The 24,930-nt window shown below is 43.8% G+C and overlaps 1 protein-coding gene across 3 annotated transcripts in view; it reads left to right on the top strand.

Annotated features, from left to right (window-relative positions):
- GSE1 (Gse1 coiled-coil protein) overlaps positions 1 to 24,930 on the top strand; it is a 510,276-nt gene that overhangs the window by 151,203 nt on the left and 334,143 nt on the right. Inside the window, exon 1 of one of the 3 annotated variants that reach the window (XM_056525518.1) lies at positions 2,925 to 2,966. The exons of the other annotated variants lie outside the window; for them this stretch is intronic. Within the exon in view, the coding sequence (XP_056381493.1) occupies positions 2,940 to 2,966 (27 nt within the window). The 5' untranslated portion in view covers positions 2,925 to 2,939. Of the gene's footprint in view, positions 1 to 2,924; positions 2,967 to 24,930 lie in introns of those variants that run through there. 3 annotated transcript variants of the gene reach the window in all.

Below are 24,930 nucleotides of genomic sequence, written 5' to 3'. Positions count from 1 at the left end.
CAATGCGAGGAGGAGGGGGGATACGAGGCGTCTGGAACAATACAGCGAGGGGGGGGGCGGCTCTTTTCCATTTCCACCGTAAACACTTTGCAGCAGTTTGTTATACCTCAGACTCAGTGTCATTATATTTTCACTGTGTCCCTTCCGACCCGCTGGAAGGGGAATGACATTAAAGAAAACACCCTCCGCTCGGAGCTATTAACCCATTCAGGGCCCACCCAATTAATTATTTCATTGAATAGTACCGTGGGGGGGTATTATTAAAGCATTAACCCCCCCCCTTCTCATCCTGTCCATAAAAAACAGAGAACCAACACATTCCTGAGTAAGTCTGCATTCACATCTCGTTTTCGCAATACGGTTCCTGTATCAGGTTTTTTTTAAATAAAAAAAAGTAGGTCTCAAAACCAGACCGAACCGTATACAACCATATATATCTCTGTACGTTTTTAACCCCTTAACGACGGAGGATGTAAAGGTACCTTTTGGTGAGGTGGTACTTAACGCACCAGGACGTACATTTACATCCTAAGCACAGCCACGAGCATCGGAGCGATGCCCGGATCATGCGCGGCAGGTCCCGGCTGCTGGCCACGATCCCACGGATGTACGCCATTAACCCCTCAGATGCCGTGATCAATACAGATCACGGCATCTGCAACATCGCGGTCACTAAAATGGATGATCGGATCGGCCGCATCGCTGCCATCCGATCATCCAGCACGGCAGACGGAGGTCCCCTCACCTGCCTCCGCTGCCTTCCCGGCGTCTTCTGCTCTGATCTGCCTTCCCGCAGACCAGAGCAGAAGATGACCAATATTGCTGATCAGTACTGTGTCCTATACATAGCACTGAACAGGATTAGCAATTGAGTGATTGCTACATATAGTCCCTATGGGGACTATTAAAGTGTAAAAATAAAAGTAAAAAAATAAAGTAAAAAAAAAAGTGAAAAACCCCCTCCCCCAATAAAAATGTAAATTGTCCCATTTTCCCTATTTCACCCCCAAAAAGTGTTAAAAAAATATTTTATATACATATTTGGTATCGCCGCGTGCGTAAATATATGAACTATTAAAATAAAATGTTAATGATACCGTACGGTGAACGGCGTTAACGTAAAAATTAAAAAAAAGTCCAAAATTGATGCTTTTTTATAACATTTTATTCCCAAATTTTTTTATAAAAAATTGATTAAAAGTTCTATATAAGCAAATATGGTATCAATAAAAAGTACAGATCACGGCGCAAAAAATGAGCCCTCATACCGCCGCTTATACGGAAAAATGAAAAAGCTATAGGTCTTCAAAATAGGGGGATTTTAAACGTACTAATTTGGTTAAAAAGTTTTCGATTTTTTTTAAAAATGCAACAGTAATAGAAAAGTATGTTTATCATGGGTATCATTTTAATCATATTGACCCAAAGAATAAAAAACACATGTCATTTTTACCGTAAATTGTACGATGTGAAAATGGGCTGCATCCTTCAGGGGTTAAACCGTATACTGTTTGAAAACGGATGTCCGGTTGCATACGGTTTAATAAGTTTTTTTGAGGGGAAAAAAACAGATACGGTTTTATATTTGTCCTTAATTAAATAAAGTTCTTATTGTTCTATTTGTGGGAAGAACTTTCGGCGTGCACGGAGCATGTGCAAACTGCAAAACCAGATGGAACTGTACACACATACAGTTCAGTACGGTTCCCATAGACCACCATTTATGTGGGTTGTATCCAGTTTTTCACCCAAACATAAAACCGTAGTAGATTACGGTTTTGTGTACGGGAAAAAAAATGATTAAAACCATAAATGATGCAAAACGTACACAACCGGATGCTACGGGTGGCATATGGTTTTTGTAATACGGCTCCATAGTTTGTTTTTTTCACTGAAACTGGATACGGGAACCGTATTGTAAAAATGAGATGTGAATGCAACCTCTGATGGGCAGAAAAAGAAACTAAATATGGTTTTTATCAGCTGCTGCAGGACCTCTTTAGACTCCATGTTTGGATTGATGTGAGTCAAGCTTACATACTTAAAGGGGTATTCCAGGCAAAAACTTTTTTTTATATATCAAAGTTAAACAGATTTGTAACTTACTTATATTAAAAAATCTTAAACCTTCCAATAGTTATTAGCTTCTGAAGTTTTCTGTCTAACTGCTCAATGATGATGTCACGCCGCGAGAGCTGTGCATGATGGAAGAATATCCCCATAGGAGCTGGACAGCTCCCGGGACGTGAGTCATCACAGAGCAGTTGGACAGAAAACAACAACTCAACTTCAGAAGCTAATAACTATTGGAAGGATTAAGATTTTTTAATAGAAGTAATTTACAAATCTGTTTAACTTTCCGGAGCCAGTTGATATATAAAAAAAAGTTTTGGCCTGGAATACCCCTTTAATCTGTTATTACCCACAACCCTGTCACCACACGAGGAATTTTACCAGAGAAATGATGCAATACAGCAGGACTGGTGTATCTAAGCGAGTGTTTCCCAATCAGGGTGCCTCCAGCTGTTGGAAAACTACACCTCCCAGCATGCCCGGACAGCCGGAGGCTGTCCGGGCATGCTGGGAGTTGTAGTTTTGCAACAGCTGGAGGCACATTGGTTGGGAAACAGATCTAAGCCTACCATGTATGTCTGTAGAGCCAGTGTATCTAAGCTTTTAGTCGTTTGGTGTGTGATGCGGAGTTCTCTTTTACTGTTCCGGAGCAATTGATAGATGGAGGAGCATCATATTTCTCATTTATAAAGCTGTTGAAGGTTAATGGCAGAGCGTTGTGAGATGTTGGGGGAAGTTCACAGCTCTGCGTCTTCGCTTTGACTTGTCCATTAAATTCATCTGGGTTAATTTCCAGAGCTTCAGGAAAACCATCTGGTCAGCTCCAGGCGCTTAACTGGATTACAGCAGCTGTGGTCGTGTGGAGAATGCGGCGACTGTCGAGCTGCAGCAAGGTGTCTCCTCTGCTATTATTTATCATCAGTATTTATATGGTGCCAGCATAGCCTGCTGCACTGTACACAGATTATAATCCCTCACATCCTTCCCTGTCCTCTGGAGTTACAGCATGTCCTATGTACATACATTACTTATCTCCACTGATCCTGAGCTTCAACCTGGATTATACTCCAGAGCTGCCTTCCCTATTCCACTGGATGTTTCACTGTCCACATAGATTATATTACTTATCCTGTACTGATAGTTACAACTAGAGATGAGCAAATTTACAGTAAATTTGATTCGTCACGAACTTCTCGGCTCGGCAGTTGATAACTTATCCTGCATAAATTAGTTCATCTTTCCGGTGCTCCGGTGGGCTGGAAAAGGTGGATACAGTCCTAGGAGACTCTTTCCTAGGAATGTATCCACCTTTTCCAGCCCACCGGAGCACCTGAAAGCTGAACTCATTTATGCAGGAAAAGTCATCAACTGCCGAGCCGAGAAGTTCTTGACGAATCGAATTTACTGTAAATTCGCTCATCTCTAGTTACAACCTGGATTATATTCTAAACCTGCACCGACTATTCTGATGGAAGTGTCCTTGTGTATACTTGGCATTACTTACGTTCACATCACGTTTTGGCAATACAGTTCCATGTCTGGTTTGTGATGAAAAACAGATTCCTCAAAACCGGACTAAACTGTATCAAAACGTGTGTGCAAATTTTAACCCATATACAGTTGAAAAACGGTTGCATATGTTTTTTAAGAAAAAAAAATATACGTTTTTAACTTTTCACTCCATTATGAATAAAGATTCACTTGTTTTGATTGAAATTCCAAGAAAAGTCAAAAAACATATGGTGCAAACCGGATGGAACCGTACGCACATACGGTTCTGTACGGTTCCCATTGACTCACATGGGAGTACGGGAAAAAAACTGATAAATCTGTACAAGATACAAAACGGGCACAACCGGATGCATCTTTTGGCATACAGTTTTCAAATGGATCCGTACGGTTTTCCAATTGAAAACGTATACGGGAACTGTATTGCAAAAACGTGGTGTGAACCCAGCCTTTTCCTGTACTGATGCTGAGGGCAACTCTGGAGTATAATGCAGGAAACAACCAGGGAACTGCATAGGATAAGTAATGTATGTACACAGTGACGCCTCCAATTTTGGAGTATAATACAGGCTGTAACTCAGGGTCACTAGAGTATAGAATTTATGGAGTATAGTAGAAGCTATCTAAGGATCAGTACAATCTACAAATGTACAAAATGACAGGATAAACAATGTAATGTATGTATGCAGTAGACTCCAGCAGAATAGTAAATGCAGACAGTATGTAAGCTCTGGAGTAAAGTACAGGATGTAACTCAGGATCAGTAAAGGATAAATAATATTTGCTGACAGTTATGCCACCAGCAGAATAGTGAGTACAGCTCTGAAGAATAGTGCCCCCCGTTCTGCAGTTATGGGGTGTTTTAGTTCATCTGAGTGATCCCTGAATCTGTCAGATGGGCACGTACCTAACTATTGTCACGATGCCGGCTGGCAGGAGGTGGATCCTCTGTGCCAGAGAGGGATTGGCGTGGACCGTGCTAGTGGACCGGTTCTAAGTCACTACTGGTATTCACCAGAGCCCGCCGCAAAGCGGGATGGTCTTGCTGCGGCGGTAGTGACCAGGTCGTATCCACTAGCAACGGCTCAACCTCTCTGACTGCTGAAGATAGGCGCGGTACAAGGGAGTAGACAGAAGCAAGGTCGGACGTAGCAGAAGGTCGGGGCAGGCAGCAAGGATCGTAGTCAGGGGCAACGGCAGGAGGTCTGGAACACAGGCTAGGAACACACAAGGGAACGCTTTCACTAGGCACAAGGGCAACAAGATCCGGCGAGGGAGTGCAGGGGAAGTGAGGTATACATAGGGAGTGCACAGGTGAAGACACTAATTGGAACCACTGCGCCAATCAGTGGCGCAGTGGCCCTTTAAATCGCAGAGACCCGGCGCGCGCCCTAGGGAGCGGGGCCACGCGCGCCGGGACAGGACCGAGGGAGAGCGAGTCAGGTACGGAAGCCGGGGTGCGCATCGCGAGCGGGCGCCACCCGCATCGCGAATCGCATCCCGGCTGGAGGCGGTATCGCAGCGCACCCGGTCAGTGGGTCTGACCGGGGCGCTGCCGTAGCGAGGATGTTGCGAGCGCTCCGGGGAGGAGCGGGGACCCGGAGCGCTCGGCGTAACAGTACCCCCCCCCCCTTGGGTCTCCCCCTCTTCTTAGAGCCTGAGAACCTGAGGACCAGACTTTTATCTAGGATATTGTCCTCAGGTTCCCAGGATCTCTCTTCAGGGCCACAGCCCTCCCAGTCCACTAAAAAAAAAGTTTTTCCTCTGACCTTTTTGGAGGCTAGTATCTCCTTTACGGGGAAGATGTCTGAAGAACCGGAGACAGGAGTAGGAGAAATAAGTTTGGGAGAGAAACGGTTGATGACGAGTGGTTTAAGAAGAGAGACATGAAAGGCATTAGGAATACGAAGAGAAGGAGGAAGAAGAAGTTTGTAAGAGACAGGATTAATTTGGCACAAGATCTTGAAAGGACCAAGATAGCGTGGTCCCAATTTGTAGCTGGGAACACGGAAGCGGACATATTTAGCGGAGAGCCATACCTTGTCTCCGGGAGAAAAAATGGGGGGAGCTCTTCTTTTCTTATCAGCAAACTTCTTCATGCGTGATGAAGCCTGTAAGAGAGAATTTTGGGTCTCTTTCCATATGGTGGAAAGATCACGAGTTATTTCATCCACAGCGGGCAAACCAGAGGGCAAGGGAGTAGGGAGGGGGGGAAGAGGGTGACGGCCGTACACCACGAAAAATGGGGATTTGGAAGAAGATTCAGAGACTCTGAAGTTGTACGAGAATTCGGCCCATGGAAGAAGATCTGCCCAGTCATCCTGGCGGGAGGAAACAAAATGCCGTAAATAATCACCCAAGACCTGGTTAATTCTTTCTACTTGCCCATTGGATTGAGGATGATAAGAAGAAGAGAAGTTTAATTTAATCTTGAGTTGTTTACAGAGAGCCCTCCAGAATTTTGACACGAATTGGACGCCTCTATCCGAGATGATCTGCGTGGGCAACCCGTGAAGACGAAAAATGTGTACAAAAAATTGTTTTGCCAACTGAGGCGCTGAAGGAAGACCAGGAAGAGGAATAAAATGTGCCATCTTGGAAAATCGATCAACGACCACCCAAACAACAGTGTTGCCACGGGATGGGGGTAAGTCTGTAATAAAGTCCATACCAATCAGAGACCAAGGCTGTTCGGGGACAGGCAGAGGATGAAGAAGACCAGCAGGCTTCTGGCGAGGAGTCTTATCCTGGGCACAGACAGTACAGGCCCGCACAAAATCAACAACATCCGTTTCCAGAGTCGGCCACCAATAGAAACGAGAGATGAGTTGCAAGGATTTCTTGATGCCCGCATGGCCTGCGAGATGGGAGGAGTGACCCCATTTGAGGATTCCGAGGCGTTGGCGTGGAGAAACGAAGGTCTTCCCTGGAGGAGTTTGCCTGATGGAGGCTGGAGAAGTGGAGATCAGGCAGTCAGGAGGAATGATGTGTTGCGGAGAGAGCTCTACTTCCGAGGCATCCGAGGAACGAGAGAGAGCATCGGCCCTAATGTTCTTATCGGCAGGGCGAAAGTGAATCTCAAAATTAAACCGGGCAAAGAACAGAGACCACCTGGCCTGGCGAGGGTTCAGCCGTTGGGCAGACTGAAGATAGGAGAGATTCTTGTGATCGGTGTAAATAATAACTGGAAATTTTGATCCCTCCAGCAGATGCCTCCATTCCTCAAGTGCTAATTTAATGGCCAGTAGCTCTCGATCCCCGATGGAGTAGTTCCTCTCCGCCGGAGAGAAGGTCCTAGAAAAAAAACCACAAGTAACAGCATGCCCAGAAGAATTTTTTTGTAGAAGAACTGCTCCAGCTCCTACTGAGGAGGCATCAACCTCCAATAGGAAGGGTTTAGATGGGTCAGGTCTGGAGAGCACGGGAGCAGAAGAAAAGGCAGACTTGAGCTGTTTAAAGGCGTCTTCCGCTTGAGGAGGCCATGACTTAGGATTGGCGTTCTTCTTGGTTAAAGCCACGATAGGAGCCACAATGGTGGAAAAATGTGGAATAAATTGTCTGTAATAATTGGCGAACCCCAAAAAACGTTGGATAGCACGGAGTCCGGAGGGGCGTGGCCAATCTAAGACGGCAGAGAGTTTGTCTGGGTCCATTTGTAGTCCCTGGCCAGAGACCAAGTATCCTAGGAAAGGAAGAGATTGACATTCAAACAGACATTTCTCCATTTTGGCATAAAGTTGGTTGTCTCGAAGTCTCTGAAGAACCATGCGGACATGCTGGCGGTGTTCTTCTAGGTTGGCAGAAAAAATCAGAATATCGTCCAGATACACAACAACACAGGAATATAAGAGATCACGAAAAATTTCATTAACAAAGTCTTGGAAGACGGCAGGGGCGTTGCACAGGCCAAAGGGCATGACCAGATACTCAGTGTCCATCTCTAGTGTTAAATGCCGTTTTCCATTCGTCCCCCTCCCTGATGCGGATGAGATTATAAGCACCTCTTAAGTCCAGTTTGGTAAAGATGTGGGCACCTTGGAGGCGATCAAAGAGTTCAGAGATAAGAGGTAGAGGGTAGCGGTTCTTTACCGTGATTTTATTAAGTCCGCGATAGTCAATGCAAGGACGTAGGGAGCCATCTTTTTTGGACACAAAGAAAAATCCAGCTCCGGCAGGAGAGGAGAATTTGCGGATAAACCCCTTTTTTAAATTTTCCTGGATGTACTCAGACATAGCAAGAGTCTCTGGGGCGGACAGAGGATAAATTCTGCCCCGGGGTGGAGTAGTGCCCGGGAGGAGGTCAATAGGACAGTCATAAGGCCTGTGAGGAGGTAGAGTCTCAGCTTGTTTTTTGCAAAACACATCAGCAAAGTCCATATAGGCCTTAGGGAGACCGGTTACAGGGGGAACCACAGGGTCACGGCAGGGAGTACTGGGAACCGGTTTAAGGCAGTCCTTGAAACAAGAGGTACCCCAGCTCTTGATCTCCCCCGTGGACCAATCCAGGGTTGGGGAATGGCGTTGGAGCCACGGTAGTCCAAGGAGAATTTCGGAAGTGCAATTGGGGAGGACCAAGAACTCAATTTTTTCTTGATGAGGTCCGATGCACATTAGAAGGGGCTCCGTGCGGTAACGTATGGTACAGTCCAATCTTTCATTGTTAACACAATTGATGTAGAGGGGCCTGGCGAGACTGGTTACCGGGATGTTGAACCTGTTGATGAGAGAGGCCAAAATAAAGTTTCCTGCAGATCCGGAATCCAAGAAGGCCATAGTAGAGAAGGAGAAGGTAGATGCAGATATCCGCACAGGCACAGTAAGACGTGGAGAAGCAGAGTAGACATCAAGGACTGTCTCACTTTTGTGCGGAGTCTGCGTGCGTCTTTCCAGGCGGGGAGGACGGATAGGACAATCCTTCAGGAAGTGTTCGGTACCGGCACAGTACAGGCAGAGATTCTCCATGCGGCGTCGTGTCCTCTCTTGAGGTGTCAGGCGAGACCGGTCAACTTGCATAGCCTCCACGGCGGGAGGCACAGGAACGGATTGCAGAGGACCAGAGGAGAGAGGAGCCGGGGAGAAAAAACGCCTTGTGCGAACAAAGTCCATATCCTGGCGGAGCTCCTGACGCCTTTCGGAAAAACGCATGTCAATGCGAGTGGCAAGATGAATGAGTTCATGTAGATTAGCAGGAATTTCTCGTGCGGCCAGAACATCTTTAATGTTGCTGGATAGGCCTTTTTTAAAGGTCGCGCAGAGGGCCTCATTATTCCAGGATAGTTCAGAAGCAAGAGTACGGAATTGTATGGCGTACTCGCCAACGGAAGAATTACCCTGGACCAGGTTCAGCAGGGCAGTCTCAGCAGAGGAGGCTCGGGCAGGTTCCTCAAAGACACTACGAATTTCCGAGAAGAAGGAGTGTACAGAGGCAGTGACGGGCTAGGTGTTAGCAGAGAGCACTGTTGTCAAACCGAAAAGAAATTCACAAATGTCTCTGTATTATGCAGATGCTAATAAGTACTGGAAGGATCAAGATTTTTTATTAGGAGTCATTTACAAATCTATTTAAAGGGGTTATCCAGCATAAGGTGATTTTAGTACATACCTGGCAGACAGTAATGGACATGGCTTAGGAAGGATTTGCTCTTGTCTTGGGGCTAAATCACTATGTTGTGAGATTACATAACACTATGGATAGCTGTTTGTGAACTAGTATTTCCTGTTTGACTTTTCTTTTTTTGACTACAAATCCCACAATTCCATTTTCCTCCCTCCCACACATCAGCCACCCCACCCATTGAAACATAAATGAGCTGCATCCATTCAAATCAGTGTGGTTTTCAATCAGGGTGCCTACAGCGGTTGTATTAGTTGCAGATTGATCTCTCTCCCACCAAGCGATCACTCAACCCATTGAAGCAGACAGGCTCCCTCTGATCAGCTGACTAGTGAGTCAGGTCTCGGCAGCATTACAACCTGGGAAAAATCCGAGACAACAGTCATTTTGTATGCTGGTAAAATTAATATTGGAGTGAAAATCACAGAAGAATTGTGAGAAAACCATCACACACAGGTACAGACACTATACAATGAACTACACTAACTTTACAGCCCCTGGAGCATAGTCAAATAAAAAAAATTCCTGGAATACCCCTTTAAATTTCAGGCACCAGTTGATTTGAAAACATTTGTTTTCTATTTGTTTCCACTGAAGTTCCCCTTTAAAGGAGATCTGTAGTGCAATATAACTTATCCCCTATGCGAAGGATAGGGGATGAGTTATAGCTCGCGGGGGGTCCGCGCACTGGGGCCCCCCGGGATCTCCTTGACGGGGCCGCGGCAGTATTCTGGAAAGGGGGCGTTCCTTTCCCGCATGATGCGGCGGCCGACACGCCCCCTCCATGTACCCCATAGAGATACATGGAGGGGGCGTGTCTGCCGCGGATTTCTGCTGAGGACGAAACTTCACTTCCTGCAGACTGCCGCAGCCCTGTCCAGGAGATCCCGGGGGGCCCCAGCGCTCGGACCCCCCGTGATCTATAACTCATCCTCTATCCTTTGGATAGGGGATAAGTTATTTTGCGCTGGAATACTCCTTTAAAGGAAAACAGTCATCCTGTTCACCCACACTAAACCCAATGCCAATGTGGGGTCAGTGAGTTAAATACGTACCTTCAGTCCGGTGTGGTGTCCCTTCGAAGTTCCGCTTCTATCTTTGCTGAATTGCGCACTGGAGGTGGGCCTGCCGGGTGAATTTGAATATTCATGATCGCTGGTCACGTGAGCGCTCAGTAGGCATAAGCTCACGTGACCAGCGACCTTATCTGTACTTACCAGAAAATTTGGTAGACGTGACCACAGGTTGTCTTTAATGAGGATCAATAATGTACGTGTACGTAATGAATTAGTTGTTTATAATGCTTAGTGGTAATTTTAGGCTGATTCTTTTAGGCCTATTTCCACATCATTAGAATTTGTGAACCATTTGGTGCGGGACAAGTAGAACGGTAGAGTATTACCGTATTTCTCCAGCCCTGTTATCCTCAGTGACGCTGTACAGTATGGCACAAACCTTGAGCAGTAGCATGATACTATTATGATTAGTATGAAACAAAAAGTTTCAAAACCAACAGTAAAATAAAGTAGTAGAGCTGTGATCGTGTGCAGCATTATGAAGCATTTCATGCTGTTATTATTGGATTATCTATGTTTGTAAGCGGGATTGCCTCCAATAATAACCCGGCAGAGACTGCATGTTCCTGCCTCCTCCCTGCAGGCATCAGTATGGCGGCCTAATGTCTGTGACAGGATCCCTCATTCACTCTGAGCCATCATGCATATATGTGTGTGAATTTGTGCCTGTAATTCAGAATAACTTAACCCCGCCTCTTTATGACAAAACATGGAGCAGACACTTGTGTGAATAACCTCTAATGGGACCTCTGTCCCCGCTATTTGGTTTGTGTAAGGACTCTGTGTGATACAAGGGTTAATCTCTGGGAGCTAACCCCCTGCTCCCTGGCACCTCTCAGCCATTTGCCTGGTTTCTAGAAGCCTGACCTGGTCTCCTGCCAATTGACATCCAGTCTGTGCTGGGAGCGCTGCCAGAATCAAACAATACAGCTTTAACACTACCACGAGTACAGCATTTTCCCATCTTGCTTTCCTCCATTAAGTAAATAAATTATTCCCTCCTCCCCCACCCAACCACAAAGCAAACACCCCCTTCCCCCCCCCCTTTGCCGAAAGACTGTTTTATTTTTTTATGTCTTTTCTTACAATTATTACAAGCAGAGAATCTGTAAATCCTTGTACAATGAAGTATAAATAACTAGTGGTCAGGGATCATTCTGCAGGTCTCTGCCTGGTTGTGTTAGAGGTAATTATCTGTTCTTCACATTTGTACTGTGGGGCAGGAAAAATAAAGGTTAAAGGGGTACTCCGGTGGAAAACTTTTTATTTTTTATTTTTTTTTATCAACTGTTGCCAGAAAGTTAAACAGATTTGTAAATTACTTCTATTAAAAAAATCTTAATCCTTCCAGTAGTTATTAGCTGCTGAATACTACAGAGGAAATTATTTTCTTTTTGTAACAGTGTTCTCTGCTGACATCATGAGCACAGTGCTCTCTGCTGACATCTCTTTCCATTTTAGGAACTGTCCAGAACAGCATATGTTTGCTATGGGGATTTTCTCCTACTCTGGACAGTTCCTAAAATGGACAGAGATGTCAGCAGGGAGCACTGTGGTCATGATGTCAGCAGAGAGCTCTGTGTTCCAAAATGAAAAAAATTTCCTCTGTAGTATTCAGCAGCTAATAAGTACTTGAAGGATTAAGATTTTGTATTAGAAGTAATTTACAAATCTGTTTAACTTTCTGGCACCGGTTGATTAAAAAAGAAGTTTTCCACCGGAGTAGTCCTTTAAGTAACAATATTCTGGAAATCTACACCTAGATGGAAAGGATTGTCAAAACATGGACACCTCTGCCCCCCTTTCTTTGTCCATGCAAGAGCTAAAGTGACAGACAGAAGCATGCGTGTTATTGCACTTGGTTCCAGCTTTTAACAGCCCATTCACAGATGCTGCGGGCACTACCCTTACAACAATGGCACGGTAAGCTGCCTCTTCACAAGTCTGCATTCACACATTGCAGCTGAGATACAGTAAAGTTTTTGTAAATGGCCACATGGTATTGGAGCTAAATAACAGTATACTACAAGCACTCTGACTGCTTTTAACTGAAGGCGGTCTGAAATTCATGCTGACTTGCATGTAAACCAGGCTCAATAGTATAACAGACCCCATTAAGTGTCAGGAGACGGCCCCCCATCATCATATAAGGTCCCATTTTCCACAAATGATTTCTGCCCTCAACATGAACTTTTTAAAAAACATGAACGCTCCAGTATATAGCGACTTGGATAATGTCAGGAATGAAGATAATGGCAGCATTATCTGGATAATCATAGATTAGCCCAGGGGATCAGCGGGCCAATGCTGGGGGAGCAGTGCTTGGGAGGTGACAAGCAGAGGCTTTAAGAGATGCCTCCTCCCCAAAATAATCACCTGGAAATGTGTTCTATTAATCTATTTCTGAGTTGTAACTATTTATGCACAGTAGAAAATGCTTCATACAGCCGAGGGTTTGTAGACAATTCTTTGCAGTCTAAACAACCTTTGCTCCTGACCAAAATGTTTCCCCTGCGCTGATACACTGTAGCAATCAGGGCAAGAGAGATTTGTTATCGCTGTGACTATTTTATTGATTCCCCCCCCCCCCCCCCCCAGGCTTTATAACGCTTATCACTGCTATATGGATGTCGCCTGGTTCGCCTTTTTAGCGTTACATGGTGTGTTGCTCTTGTCGCTGCCCACTCCACAGAAGTATAAGATTTTTTTTTGCAGTTTCCCTGGCGACAGTCTTCCCAGTAAATAGTTCGATATGGCACAGAGATAACAATTTGATACAATTTGCTACAGCTCTTAACGATGAACCTACTTATGGTGACCCTGTGACCTTGGCGGCTCTCCGGAGGTGGCTGCGAGCAGAGTCTTTAGTCTTAATTTGAAGAGCCCATGGGCGTTGGGTAACTAGTTAATGCCACAATCATTCATCCAGTCTCTAATTTGTTGTGATTCTTCCAGGACGTGTTCTGGGCACGAAACGTCCCTTCCACGGGGGCAGAGAGATGCGCTCTTATCGAGAGGGACAGATCCTTCTTAATTGAGCTGATTCTCTCTGTATATAAACAGATGGCTTCTTTAAATCAATTATTCCTCATTTGTGTAAGTGGGAATGATTTCCTGACATACAGTACCATGGGAGGAGAGGGAGGAGGGCAAACGAGAGGGTTAGGGTATCCACTGTCGGCTCGGTGATAACAGGCACCTAGATGTGCCTGTTCTCCAGGGAGTATAGTGTTAAACCGCTTTAGAATTTATCAACTATTTTACTCTTAAGTTTTATGGAAATTAGGTTTATTCATCCTGTTAATTTGCAGTTTTATAGATTTTTTTTTATCTAGTTTGTTCAGTTCCTCGCCACTATCAAGATCTCTGCTGTCTGTTTTGAATAGAAAGTAACTTTTCTGCATCTAGAGACTGAAATCCAATCTTCACCTAATATTGTCTTGCATCGAGTCTAGAAAGTAATCGGTGATATACATATCCTGGACTATAGAGTCCATAATAAAAGATGGATCCTTACTATAAGGCTGCTTTTTATTTTTATAATGTTTTCCTCTAGAGAGACAGTATCAAATCAGGGGAGGGGCCGCATTTGGCGGTAAATTTAGAGTGGTACTCCAGAATAAAAATTTATGTTTTCAAATCAACTGGTGACAGCAAGTTAAAAGATTTGTAAATTACTTTTATTTACAAAATCTCAATCCTTCCAATACTGATCAGCAGCTCCAGAGGAAATTGTGTAGTAATTTCCAGTCTGAACACAGTGCTCTCTGCTGCCACCTCTGTTTGTGTCAGGAACTGTCCGAGGCACACAGACAGAGGTGGCAGCAAAAAAAAACACTGTGGTCAGACTGGAAAGAGCTACACAATTTTTCTGTAGTATACAGCAGCAGATAAGTACTGAAAGGCTTCAGATTTTTAAATGCAAGTAATTTACAAATCTGTATAACTTGCCAGACTGCTTCAGTTGATTTGAAAACTTTTTTCCTCTGGAGTACCCCTTTAAATTTTAAAGCTGGCTTATAGACTTCAGCCTCTCAGACAGTATCCATTAACAGAATTATCAGGGACCAAAGATCCATCCCTATAGTTCTATAGTCACCATTCATTGCATTAAAATGGTGAAAAGATGTATATGTATCTTTCTCACTAAAATGTAAGGCCTGTGAGACCCAGCATAGTCTAAATGTTTAAATCAGTGGAGCAGTCGGGCATTGCATCCAGTCAGATTGCAGCTTTTATTGTAGAAAATACTCTGAAAAATAAAAGCTGGAATCTGGTTGTTATGGACAACTGCTCCACTGTTCCTCTGCACAAGGTTTGATTAATGTGCCTTTTTATATATTTAGACTTTGCTGGGTCTCGCAGGCCTTACATTGTAGAGAAGCAGATACATATACATCTTTTTACCATTTTTATGCTATGAATGGCGGCTGCAGGACTGAGGGGAGGATTTCTGGTGCTTGACATCAGAGATAAGCGGACCTGGCGCTGCTGACAGCAGTATGTGAGGTGGATAATGCCTGATATTATACATAGCTGATCCCCTGTACACAGCCAGCAAATCTCCAAGGGACAAAGGTCACCAGCTGCTTGCTCCCCTCCGAATATTAACTCAGCTTGGTCACAGGGACATCATTAAACCCGTTATCTGGCACTGCACTCACACAAGTGATTCTGCCAGCAGCTCCCTGTAATGTGTAATATGGGTCAGATTTCACAGGGACATTAACAGAGAACAGCTGCCAGTGCAGTGATGATGAGGAGGAATGTTACCTAACTGCACCTCTAGGGGCAGCGCAAGCCTTACCTTCACACTACAGGGGTAAACAAAGACACATACAGTAACTCTTCCACCTGCAATACTGTCCCCTCTAGATGAGTTCTAGGGATTTTAATAGCAGTTGCATTCCTGTAGATAAGGGCCACTATTAGTAGTTACAGTCATGGCCATAAATGTTGGCACCCCTGAATTATTTCTAGAAAATAGAGTATTTCTCACAGAAAAGGATTGCAGTAACACATGTTTTGCTATACACATGTGGGCAATATAAAAATCACACCTGAAAGCAGATAAAAAGGAGAGAAGTTCACTTAGTCTTTGCATTGTGTGCCACACTAAGCATGGACAACAGAAAGAGGAGAAGAGAACTGTCTGAGGACTTGAGAACCAAAATTGTGGAAAAATATCAACAATCTCAAGGTTACAAGTCCATCTCCAGAGATCTAAATTTGCCTTTGTCCACAGTGCACAACATTTATCAAGAAGTTTGCAACCCATGGCACTGTAGCTAATCTTCCTGGGTATGGACGGAAGAGAAAAATTGATGAAAGCTGTCAACGCAGGATAGTCCGGATTGTGGATAAGCAGCCCCAAACAAGTTCCAAGGACAAAGCCCATTATGACTTTAAGGACACAGCCAATTTTATTCTTGTTTTCGTTTTTTCCTCCTTGCCTTCTAAAATTCATAACTCTTTTATATTTCCATTCCCAGACCCATATGAGGGCTTGTAATTTGCGTGACCAGTTCTACTTTTTTGATCGCTTATTATAAAATTTTTTTGCAGTTTGATGTGACAAAAAAGCAGAAATTTATGACTTAAAAAAAAATGTTACGTTTACGATATTCGCCGTACAGGATCATTAACATTATATATTGATAGTTCGGACATTTACGCACACGGTGATATCAAATATGTTTATTATTTATCTTTTTTTTACTCTTTTTTTGTATTAATATGGGGAAAACTTTTTTTTTTTACATTTATTTTACACTTTTAATGTCCCCATAGGGGACTATTCATAGTAATCATTAGATTGCTAATACTGTTGGGTGCTATGCATAGGGCAAAGCACTGATTAGTAGTATCGGCGATCTTCTGCTCTGGTCTGCTAAAAGGCAGATCAGTGCATAAGACCCCGGGAGAATAGATGGAGGCAGATGAGGGGACCTCCGACCTCCATCTTGGCTGATCTGATCCCCGCGGCAGTGCCACAGGAGATCAGATCAGCCATTATCAGTGCCGCACTGCCGCAGATGCCGTGATCTGTATTGATCACGGCATCTGAGTGGTTAATGGCCGACATCAACGCAATTTCTGATTTCTGATCGTGGCTGCTGACAGCCGCTAGAACCCGCCAGGAATGAAGCTTCAGCAAATGTATGGCGCTGTGCGCTAAGTGACACTATGCAGCGCCGTACGTTTACGGCGTATGTCCTTAAGGGGTTAAATTAAACGGTATGGCAGGAGGACCCCACTGCTGACACAGAGACATAAAAAAGCAAGACTACATTTTGGCAAAATGAACTTGAGTAATCCAAAATCCTTCTGGGAAAACCTCTTGTGGACAGATGAGACCAAGATAGAGCTTTTTGGTAAAGCACATCATTCTACTGTTTACCGAAAACGGAATGAGGTCTACAAAGAAAAGAACACAGTACCTACAGTGAAATAGGGTGGATATTCAATGATGTTTTGGGGTTGTTTTGCTGCCTCTGGCACTGGGTGCCTTGAATGTGTGCAAGGCATCATGAAATCTGAGGATTACCAACGGATTTTGGGTCGCACTGTACAGCCCAGTGTCAGAAAGCTTTCTGTTTGCATCCAAGATCTTGGGTCTTGCAGCTGGACAATGACCCCAAACATACGTCAGAAAGCACCCAGAAATGGATGACAACAAAGGATTGGAGAGTTCTGAAGTGGCCAGCAATGAGTCCAAATCTAAATTCCATTGAACACCTGTGGAGAGATTTTACAATTGCTTTTGGGATAAGGCGCCCTTCCAATAAGAGAGACCTGGAGAAGTTTGCAAAGGAAGAGTGGTCCAACATTCCGGCTGAGAGGTGTAAGAAGCTTATTGATGGTTATAGGAAGTGATTGATTTCAGTTATTTTTTCCAAAGGGTGTGCAACCAAATATTAAGTTAAGAGTGCCAACAATTTTGTCCAGCCCATTTTTGGAGTTTGGTGTGACATTATGTCCAATTTGCTTTTTTTCCTCCCTTTTTTGGTTTAGTTCCAATACACACAAAGTGAACAAACGTGTATAGCAAAACATGTGTTACTGCAGTCCTTTTCTGTGAGAAATACTTAATTTTCTTTAAAAATTTCAGGGGTGCCAACATTTACGGCCATGACTGTATGTTCTTGTACATAGGGATAGAGATTGGAGGGCCTGGGGAAAAATTGAAATGAAAATGGAGTATGGAATATGTCCTTTTATAATGATAAATAATCTGCCCATAACATGATACTCAAACTCAAACATCATGAAAAACATGTGAGAATCTAAGCAAGTTCTCCAATTTCACCTGAAGACAAGCAAATCCTGGAATACAAATTCAAATACTGAAAATGCAGTTTTTAAAAAGGAGCAAAATGCATTTCTGTTTCTAGGGGCTCAGTAAGGATAAGGTTTAAGTTCATTTTGGTTGTGACTGGGCTTCATCTTGCTGGTATACATAAACCTGACTGTTTCTGTCCTCTCAGATCGGCCTTAAAGGGGGACATTTATCAAAGCATTTAGGACGTTTTTTTTTTGCTTAAAATTGTCGCAAAAAAGTCGCACGTGCGACTACGCTCTTTTTTGTCTGCGACTTTTTGCATGTTCAATATCCTAAGCAAAAAATAAAAATCTTGCTTACCAAATCAAAAAGTAATTTTTGACTTTCAGTGGTCAGAGATTTATCAAGTGCGAAAGTCGCAAAAAAGTCGCATCGCATGAAAAAACCTACTAAATTTACTCCAGCTCAGACATGGAGCAGAAAAAGCTACTACCAAAGCAAAAAAAAAAAATAAAGGAGGAGATTTATCAAAACCTGTCCAGAGGAAAAGTTGCCCAGTTGCCCATAGCAACCAATCAGCTTGCTTCTTTCATTTTTAACAAAGCCTCTGCAAAATGAAAGAAGCGATCTGATTGGTTGCTATGGGCAACTGGGCAACTTTTCCTCTGCACAGGTTTTGATAAATCTCCCTCAAAGTGCTTAAGTGAACGAAATTTATCACCAGGCTGAAAGCAGTTGATAAATAAGTCGCACATAAGCAAAAAAATAGTAAGAAAAAAATAACTAAAAAAAGGAATACATAAGCAAACATTGATAAATGTCCCCCAAAGAGATTCTCAAGCCAGGGCTGCCATCAAAAGTTTTTGGGCCCCTTTCACAGCTCAAGGCCTCGCCCGCCCCGAGACTGCCTCCAGGGTCTAGGAAAAACAACTGCCCTTTAGTTTAATGAGGAAGGAAGGACAAAATATTAGCACAATACATATTACCATCATACAGTTACTGACCAAATCCTGTATATTGAGGCTACTATTAGGATAGGTTTCCACTAAGTTTTAAAAAAAAATTTTGTTTTACAAAAATGCCCATTCTGCCGCATTGCGTTTTTTTTTTGGTAAAAAAAACGTTGCAGCCAGATGTTTAGCTGCAAGTCAATAGGGAACTGCAAAATGCCATATCCACTTAACGTTTTTCAGTTAGGTGTTTTTTTTTATTCTTTTGGTGTTTTTTCAGCTATTTTTGGCTCCTTGGCACTTTTTCAAAAACAACCTCTTGTTGAAACGTAAGCGTTTTTTGGGAGGAAAATCTTGGCGTTTTCCTCCCCATTGAAGTCTATGAGAGTGAAAAAAATGCAAAGAAAAGCGCCATGTGGGTTTTTTTTGGGACTTGGAGATACCTTTTTTATTAACATTTTGTAGGGTACCTTTAAAAAAAAAAAAAAAAAAAAAAAAGATACAGTAGTGATGGAAAAAATAGTATTTAACGAAATTTATATTTTTTTATAAACTTTTTTTAAACAGGGATCAATTTATGTGAGCGGGCAGGGAACTAAAAATGTAGCCGGCAATAATAAAAATGTAGAAAGGGGCAATTTAAATGTAAAAATAACATATTTTTAAAAATTTATTTTGTTAAACTTTTTATTAGTAATGTATTTTAATAATGTGTTTAAAAAAAATAACGAAAAAAAGACACGCGCTTTATTAAACATTTTTAAGTTGTATTACTACTCCCAGCATGGAAAAGACTGTTCCTGACCTGTACTAATAGACAGATCACCCGGGGTGTAACTTCTGACACCTGTTGCGATCCTCCTGTATAATGTATAGATGCAGGCGGCCAACCGCTCTTCTGCACGATTCTGCACTTTGTTCTGCGATGGGAAGTTATTCACATCACAGATTCATATTTCCCGCATAGAGCTGGGATTGGACAGATGGTTCCAGCCAATTAGAACTCTCTGTGGGAAATATGAATAGGTGTGTGTGTGTATATATGGCAGTGCAGGGCACCAGAGAAGAGCTGCCAGCCGCATCTATACATTATACAGGACGATCACAGCGTGTGTCAGGAGTGACATTCACTGCGACCTGTCCTTAGCTGCAGGCACTACTGCTTCCAACATGGAGCACACTCAGCTCCATGCTGGGAACTGTAGTACCTGCATTAATATACAGATCACAATGGGTGTCAGATATTACACCCACTGCGATCCATCTATTAGTACAGGTACTACAACTCCCAGCATGGAGCAGAGTGTGCTCCATGTTGGGAGCAGTAGTACTAGCAGTAAGGGACAGATCACAGCAGATGTCACTCTTGACACCTGTTGCGATCCTCCTGATGTGAATTTCGGGACTCAGCTGTGCTGCAGCTACAGAGCCGGGAGAACAGCTGATGCTGAGCAGTAGATATACGTTGTATATCTACTGACCAGCAAGAACTTATAGTGAGCCTGCAATGTGTATACAGTATACACATTGCTGGCTCAGTTAACCCCTTGCTGAGCTGTGCTCTATGCGCCAGCCCAGCAAGGAAAGGGTTAACTTACACTGAGTTAACTTATACAGAATTTACAGCTATCTGTATAGCTCCGCCCCCTAGTGATGACATTATTATTTGAGGACGGAGCTACAGATGGGAGTGCAAAGTATGAGGCTCTGTTCCCATTGTACGTTTTGTATAATGTGAACAGACCCTTCTGCAAGTGTCTTCCCAGACAGGGAGACAGAAGCTGTTGTTAAACTACAACTCCCAGCATGCCCAGACAGATAAAGGCTGTCTGGGTATGCTGGGAGTTGTAGTTTTGCAACAATTGGAGGCTCTCTGTTTGGGAAGACATAGCATTTTGGGCTCTCTCCCCAGCGGAGAGCACCAAAAATGTCCTAAACCATTTTTTGTGTTTCTTTTTTCTTCTTGTTTCAGATCCGTGTATGCAGGGGATTGCGGCAGATTCAGTGGATTACGACGATGAACTAGATTTTTTTTCTTTTAATAAAATGGCTAATGAGGGCTGTGGGTGTTTTTTTTTTTTTTTATAAAATAATTTTTTCCAATGTGCCATGTTTCTTTTAAATTGAATTTTCAGGCTTAGTAGTGGAAGCAGTCTTATAGAAGGAATCCATTTCTAAGCCGGGCTTAGCGTTAGCCCCAAAAACAGCCAATGTTAACCCCCAATTATTGCCCCGGTTTCCACCGCCACAGGGGTGCCGGGAAGAGCCAGAACCAACAGGCCCGAATCGTCAAAAATGGCACTCCTGGGCCTAGGCAGTAACAGGCTGTTGTTATTTAGGCTGGGGAGAGCCAGTAACAATGGTCCTCGCCCACCCTGGTAACATCAGGCTGTTGCTGCTTCGTTGATATCTGGCTGAGAATAAAAATACGGGGAACCCTATGTGTTTTTTTTCCCCATAAAAAAAAAATAAAAAACACAGGGTTCCTCGTATTTTTATTCTCAGCCAGATACCAACGAAGCAGCAACAGCCTGATGTTACCAGGGTAGGCGAGCACCATTGTTACTGCCCCTCCCCAGCCTAAATAACACCAGCTTGTTACTGCCTAGGCCGAGGAGCACCATTTTGGTGCTTCGGGCCTGTTGGTACCGGCTCTTCCTGGCACCCCTGTGGCAGTGGGTACCGGGGTAATAATTTGGGGTTAGCGCTAGCTGTTTTTGGGGCTAACTCTAAGCCCGGCTTAGTAATGGATTCCGTCAATAAGACTGCTTCCACTACCAAGCCTGAAAATTCAATTTTAATAAAACACGACAAATTGGAAAAATTATTTTGTTTAAAAAAAATACTCCCCCACAGTCCTCCATAGCCATTTTATTAAAAGAAAAAAATAGTTAATCGCCGTAATCCACCAAATCCGCCGCAGTCCTCTGCATACAGTTGTAGTTTTGCAACAGCTGAAGGCACACTGAGTTAAGTAGCAAACCAGTGTGTCTCCAGCTGTTGCATAACTGCAATCCCCAGCATCCCCAGCCAAAGTAGTATGCCTCCAGCTGTTGCATAACTACAAGACCCAGCATGCCCTTCCGCTGTCCGTACATGCTGGGGGTTGTAGCTTTTGCAACAGCTGAAGGCACACTGGTTGCAAAACACTGAGTTTGTTACCAAACTCGGTGTTTCACAACCAGTGTGCCTCCAGCTGTTGCAAAACTACAACTCCCAGCATGCACTGATAGACCGTACATGCTGGGAGTTGTAGTTTTGCAACAGCTGGATGTCTCCCCCCCCCCCCCCAATGTGAACGTACAGGGTACACTCACATGGGCGGAGATTTACAGTAAGTATCCGGCTGCAAGTTTGAGCTGCGGCAAATTTTCTGCCGCAGCTCAAACTGCCAGCGAGAAACTACTGTGAAACCCCGCCCGTGCGACTGTACCCTAAAAACACTACACTAACAAAAAATAAAATAAAAAGTAAAAAACACTACATATACACATACCTCCACACAGCCCCCCTCCCCTCCCCAATAAAAATTAAAAACGTCTGGTACGCCACTGTTTCCAAAAGGAGCCTCCAGCTGTTGCAAAACAACTACTCCCAGTATTACCAGATAGCCACTGACTGTCCAGGCATGCTGGGAGTATTACAACAGCTGGAGGCCCCCTGTTTGGGAATCACTGGCGTAGAATACCCCTTTGTCCACCCCTATGCAATCCCTAATTCAGGCCTCAAATGCGCATGGCGCTCTCACTTTGGAGCCCTGTTGTATTTCAAGGCAACAGTTTAGGGTCACATATGGGGTATCGCTGTACTCGGGAGAAATTGTGTTACAAATTTTGGGGGGTATTTTCTGCTTTTACCCTTTTTAAAAATGTTTAATTTTTGGGAAAAGAAGCATTTTAGGTAAAAATTTTTTATTTTTTTTACATATGCAAAAGTCGTGAAACACCTGTGGGGTATTAGGGTTCACTTAACCCCTCGTTACATTCCCCAAGGGGTCTAGTTTCCAAAATGGTATGCCATGTGTTTTTTTTTTTTTTTTTTTTGCTGTTCTGGCACCATAGGGGCTTCCTAAATGCGGCATGCCCCCAGAGCAAAATTTGCTTTCAAAAAGCCAAATGTGACTCCTTCTCTTCTGAGACCTGTAGTGCGCCAGCGGAGCACTTTTCACCCCCATATGGGGTGTTTTCTGAATCGGGAGAAATTGGGCTGGGGGGGGGAAGGGTAGGGGGATTGGGTGGTGCTGGGTAGGTAATTTCCCCTTTCCTATTAGCTAATGCCCTCAATAGGTAGGAAGGTAGGGAATTTCTACTATAAGGTAGAAGCTCCCAGTAGATCTAGGTAATGTCCCCAGGTAGGTCGGTAGTAGATAATGCCCCTAATAGGTAATTCCTCCAGTAGGTAGTAGATAATGCCCCCAAGCAGGTATTGCCGCCAGTAGATAGTGCCCCCCCCCCCCCCCCCCCCCCCCAGGTAGGTAATGCTCCCAGTAGATAGTGCTCCCAGTAGATAGTACCCACAGTAGATAGTGGCTACCCCTGGCAGCCCCTGTGCTGATATTAAAGGGCTTGGAGCCCATCCCAGCGTTTGAGTAGGGGCAGGGGTAAGCGGGCTAGACTTGGGGTTAGGGGCTGGCAGCAGGTCCCCTTTCTGTCCCAGCCTGGCGTCTGAGTAGGCTGAAGGTAGATTTAAGGAATAAAAAAAAAAAGGTGTTGGCAGTGGCGGGCCCCTCTTAGGCCTGGGCTCTTGTGCAGTGCCTGGGTGCCTGACTTGTCTGTCTGCCCACCCCTGGATATGACAGAGATAGATATTAGATAGATATTAGATAGATATTAGATAGATATTAGATAGATATTAGATAGATATTAGATAGATATTAGATAGATATTAGATAGATATTAGATAGATATGAGAGAGAGAGATATGAGATAGATAGCTACATAGATATGCGATAGATAGATAGATATGATATAGATTGATAGATATGAGATATATATTAGATAGATTGATAGATATGAGATAGAAAGATAGATATTAGATATATGGATAGATATGAGATAGATAAACAGAAAAATATCCCCTTCATTCACCCCTACCCCTTCCCTTCATCTCTTTGTTTGAACTTGATCGACATGTGTCTTTTTTCATCTGTACTACCTATGTAACTATATGTAGATATGAGAGATAGGTAGGTAGGTAGATAGATATGAGATTGATAGATATGGATGGATGGATAGATAGATCAGTGTTTCCCAGCTGTTTTAAAACCACAACTCCTTTCAGGTTGAAGTGCCCCACCTTCAGTCCAACCCTTCTGTGCTGCGGGGGTGCAGTGGGGGCCCTGGGAGCCTGGGCCCCCCTAACTGTCTGGCTGTACCCCCCTGACAACAACCCTGTATCCAGCAAAAGCAAAACGGAGCTAATTTCTTCCACAAGCTGACTACAACTGTCCAAGGTTGTTTGTGGTATTACATCTTGGCTCCATTCACTTCAATGGAACCGAGCTGTAAAACCAACCTGCACAAACCTGTAGACAAATGTGGTGCAGTTCTATGAAAAAAATTAACTCTGTTTTTCTAATCCTTGGTGACCCCTTAAATTTCTATGTATCTAAGTCTGTTTGACTAATTCATTGTTTTTTCTTTTCCTTCCCTCAGTAAAAAGATGAGACCAATATCCGGCATTGAAATGTTTTTCATTTAGTAAAACTGCTCCACTATGCTGACTCCGGTCGGCTCAATTTTGCCTCATAAAAGGTTTTTTGACAGGACCTAAAATCGTAGTATACCCCGGTTTTAGGTCCGTTTAGAGAAATAACATACGGTTAGAGAAATTACATACGGGCCTGGTCCCGCTGGGATACGGTTCCCATATTGCTAAATCGTAGTGTGAACCGGCCCTGACCAAGAAACCAGTGGTAATGCTAGCTGAGCTTCAGGCTGGGTTCACTTCAGAATTTCTGGGCAGAATTTCTGCTGGAGATCGAGCCGGCGGCGCTAGGACCGAGCAGACTGCATTGCTGCCCCCATAGAGTGTAATGCATTTCTGGGTGGATATTTTGGGAACTTGGGTGGATATTTTGGGAGCTCTGCTCAGAAATGCATTGCCATCTATGGGGACGGCAATGTAGTCCACACGGTCCTAGTGCCGCCGAATCGATCTCCGGCACAATTTCTGCTCAGAAATTACACATTTCCTGAGATTTCACTTCAGGACACCATTTGAATTTAGTGATTTCCCCCCCCCCCCCCCCCCCCCCCCCCCTTTTTTCAATTTTTTTTTATCCCATTGTAAAAAAAATAGAAACTATTCTATACACACTAAAAAGCTAAGTCATGTCTGGGCTGTTGTTAGAAATTGTCGCAAATTTTTGTGCAAACATACAAGTAGCTTTTTGCAGCTTTAACCACTGCAAAAAGCTAACAAGTT

This window comes from Hyla sarda, chromosome 6, assembly GCF_029499605.1.
Source record: "Hyla sarda isolate aHylSar1 chromosome 6, aHylSar1.hap1, whole genome shotgun sequence".
Taxonomy (NCBI): Eukaryota; Metazoa; Chordata; class Amphibia; order Anura; family Hylidae; genus Hyla; species Hyla sarda.
Note: the sequence above shows the minus strand (reverse complement) of the source record. Positions and strands in the feature narration are given on the sequence as shown.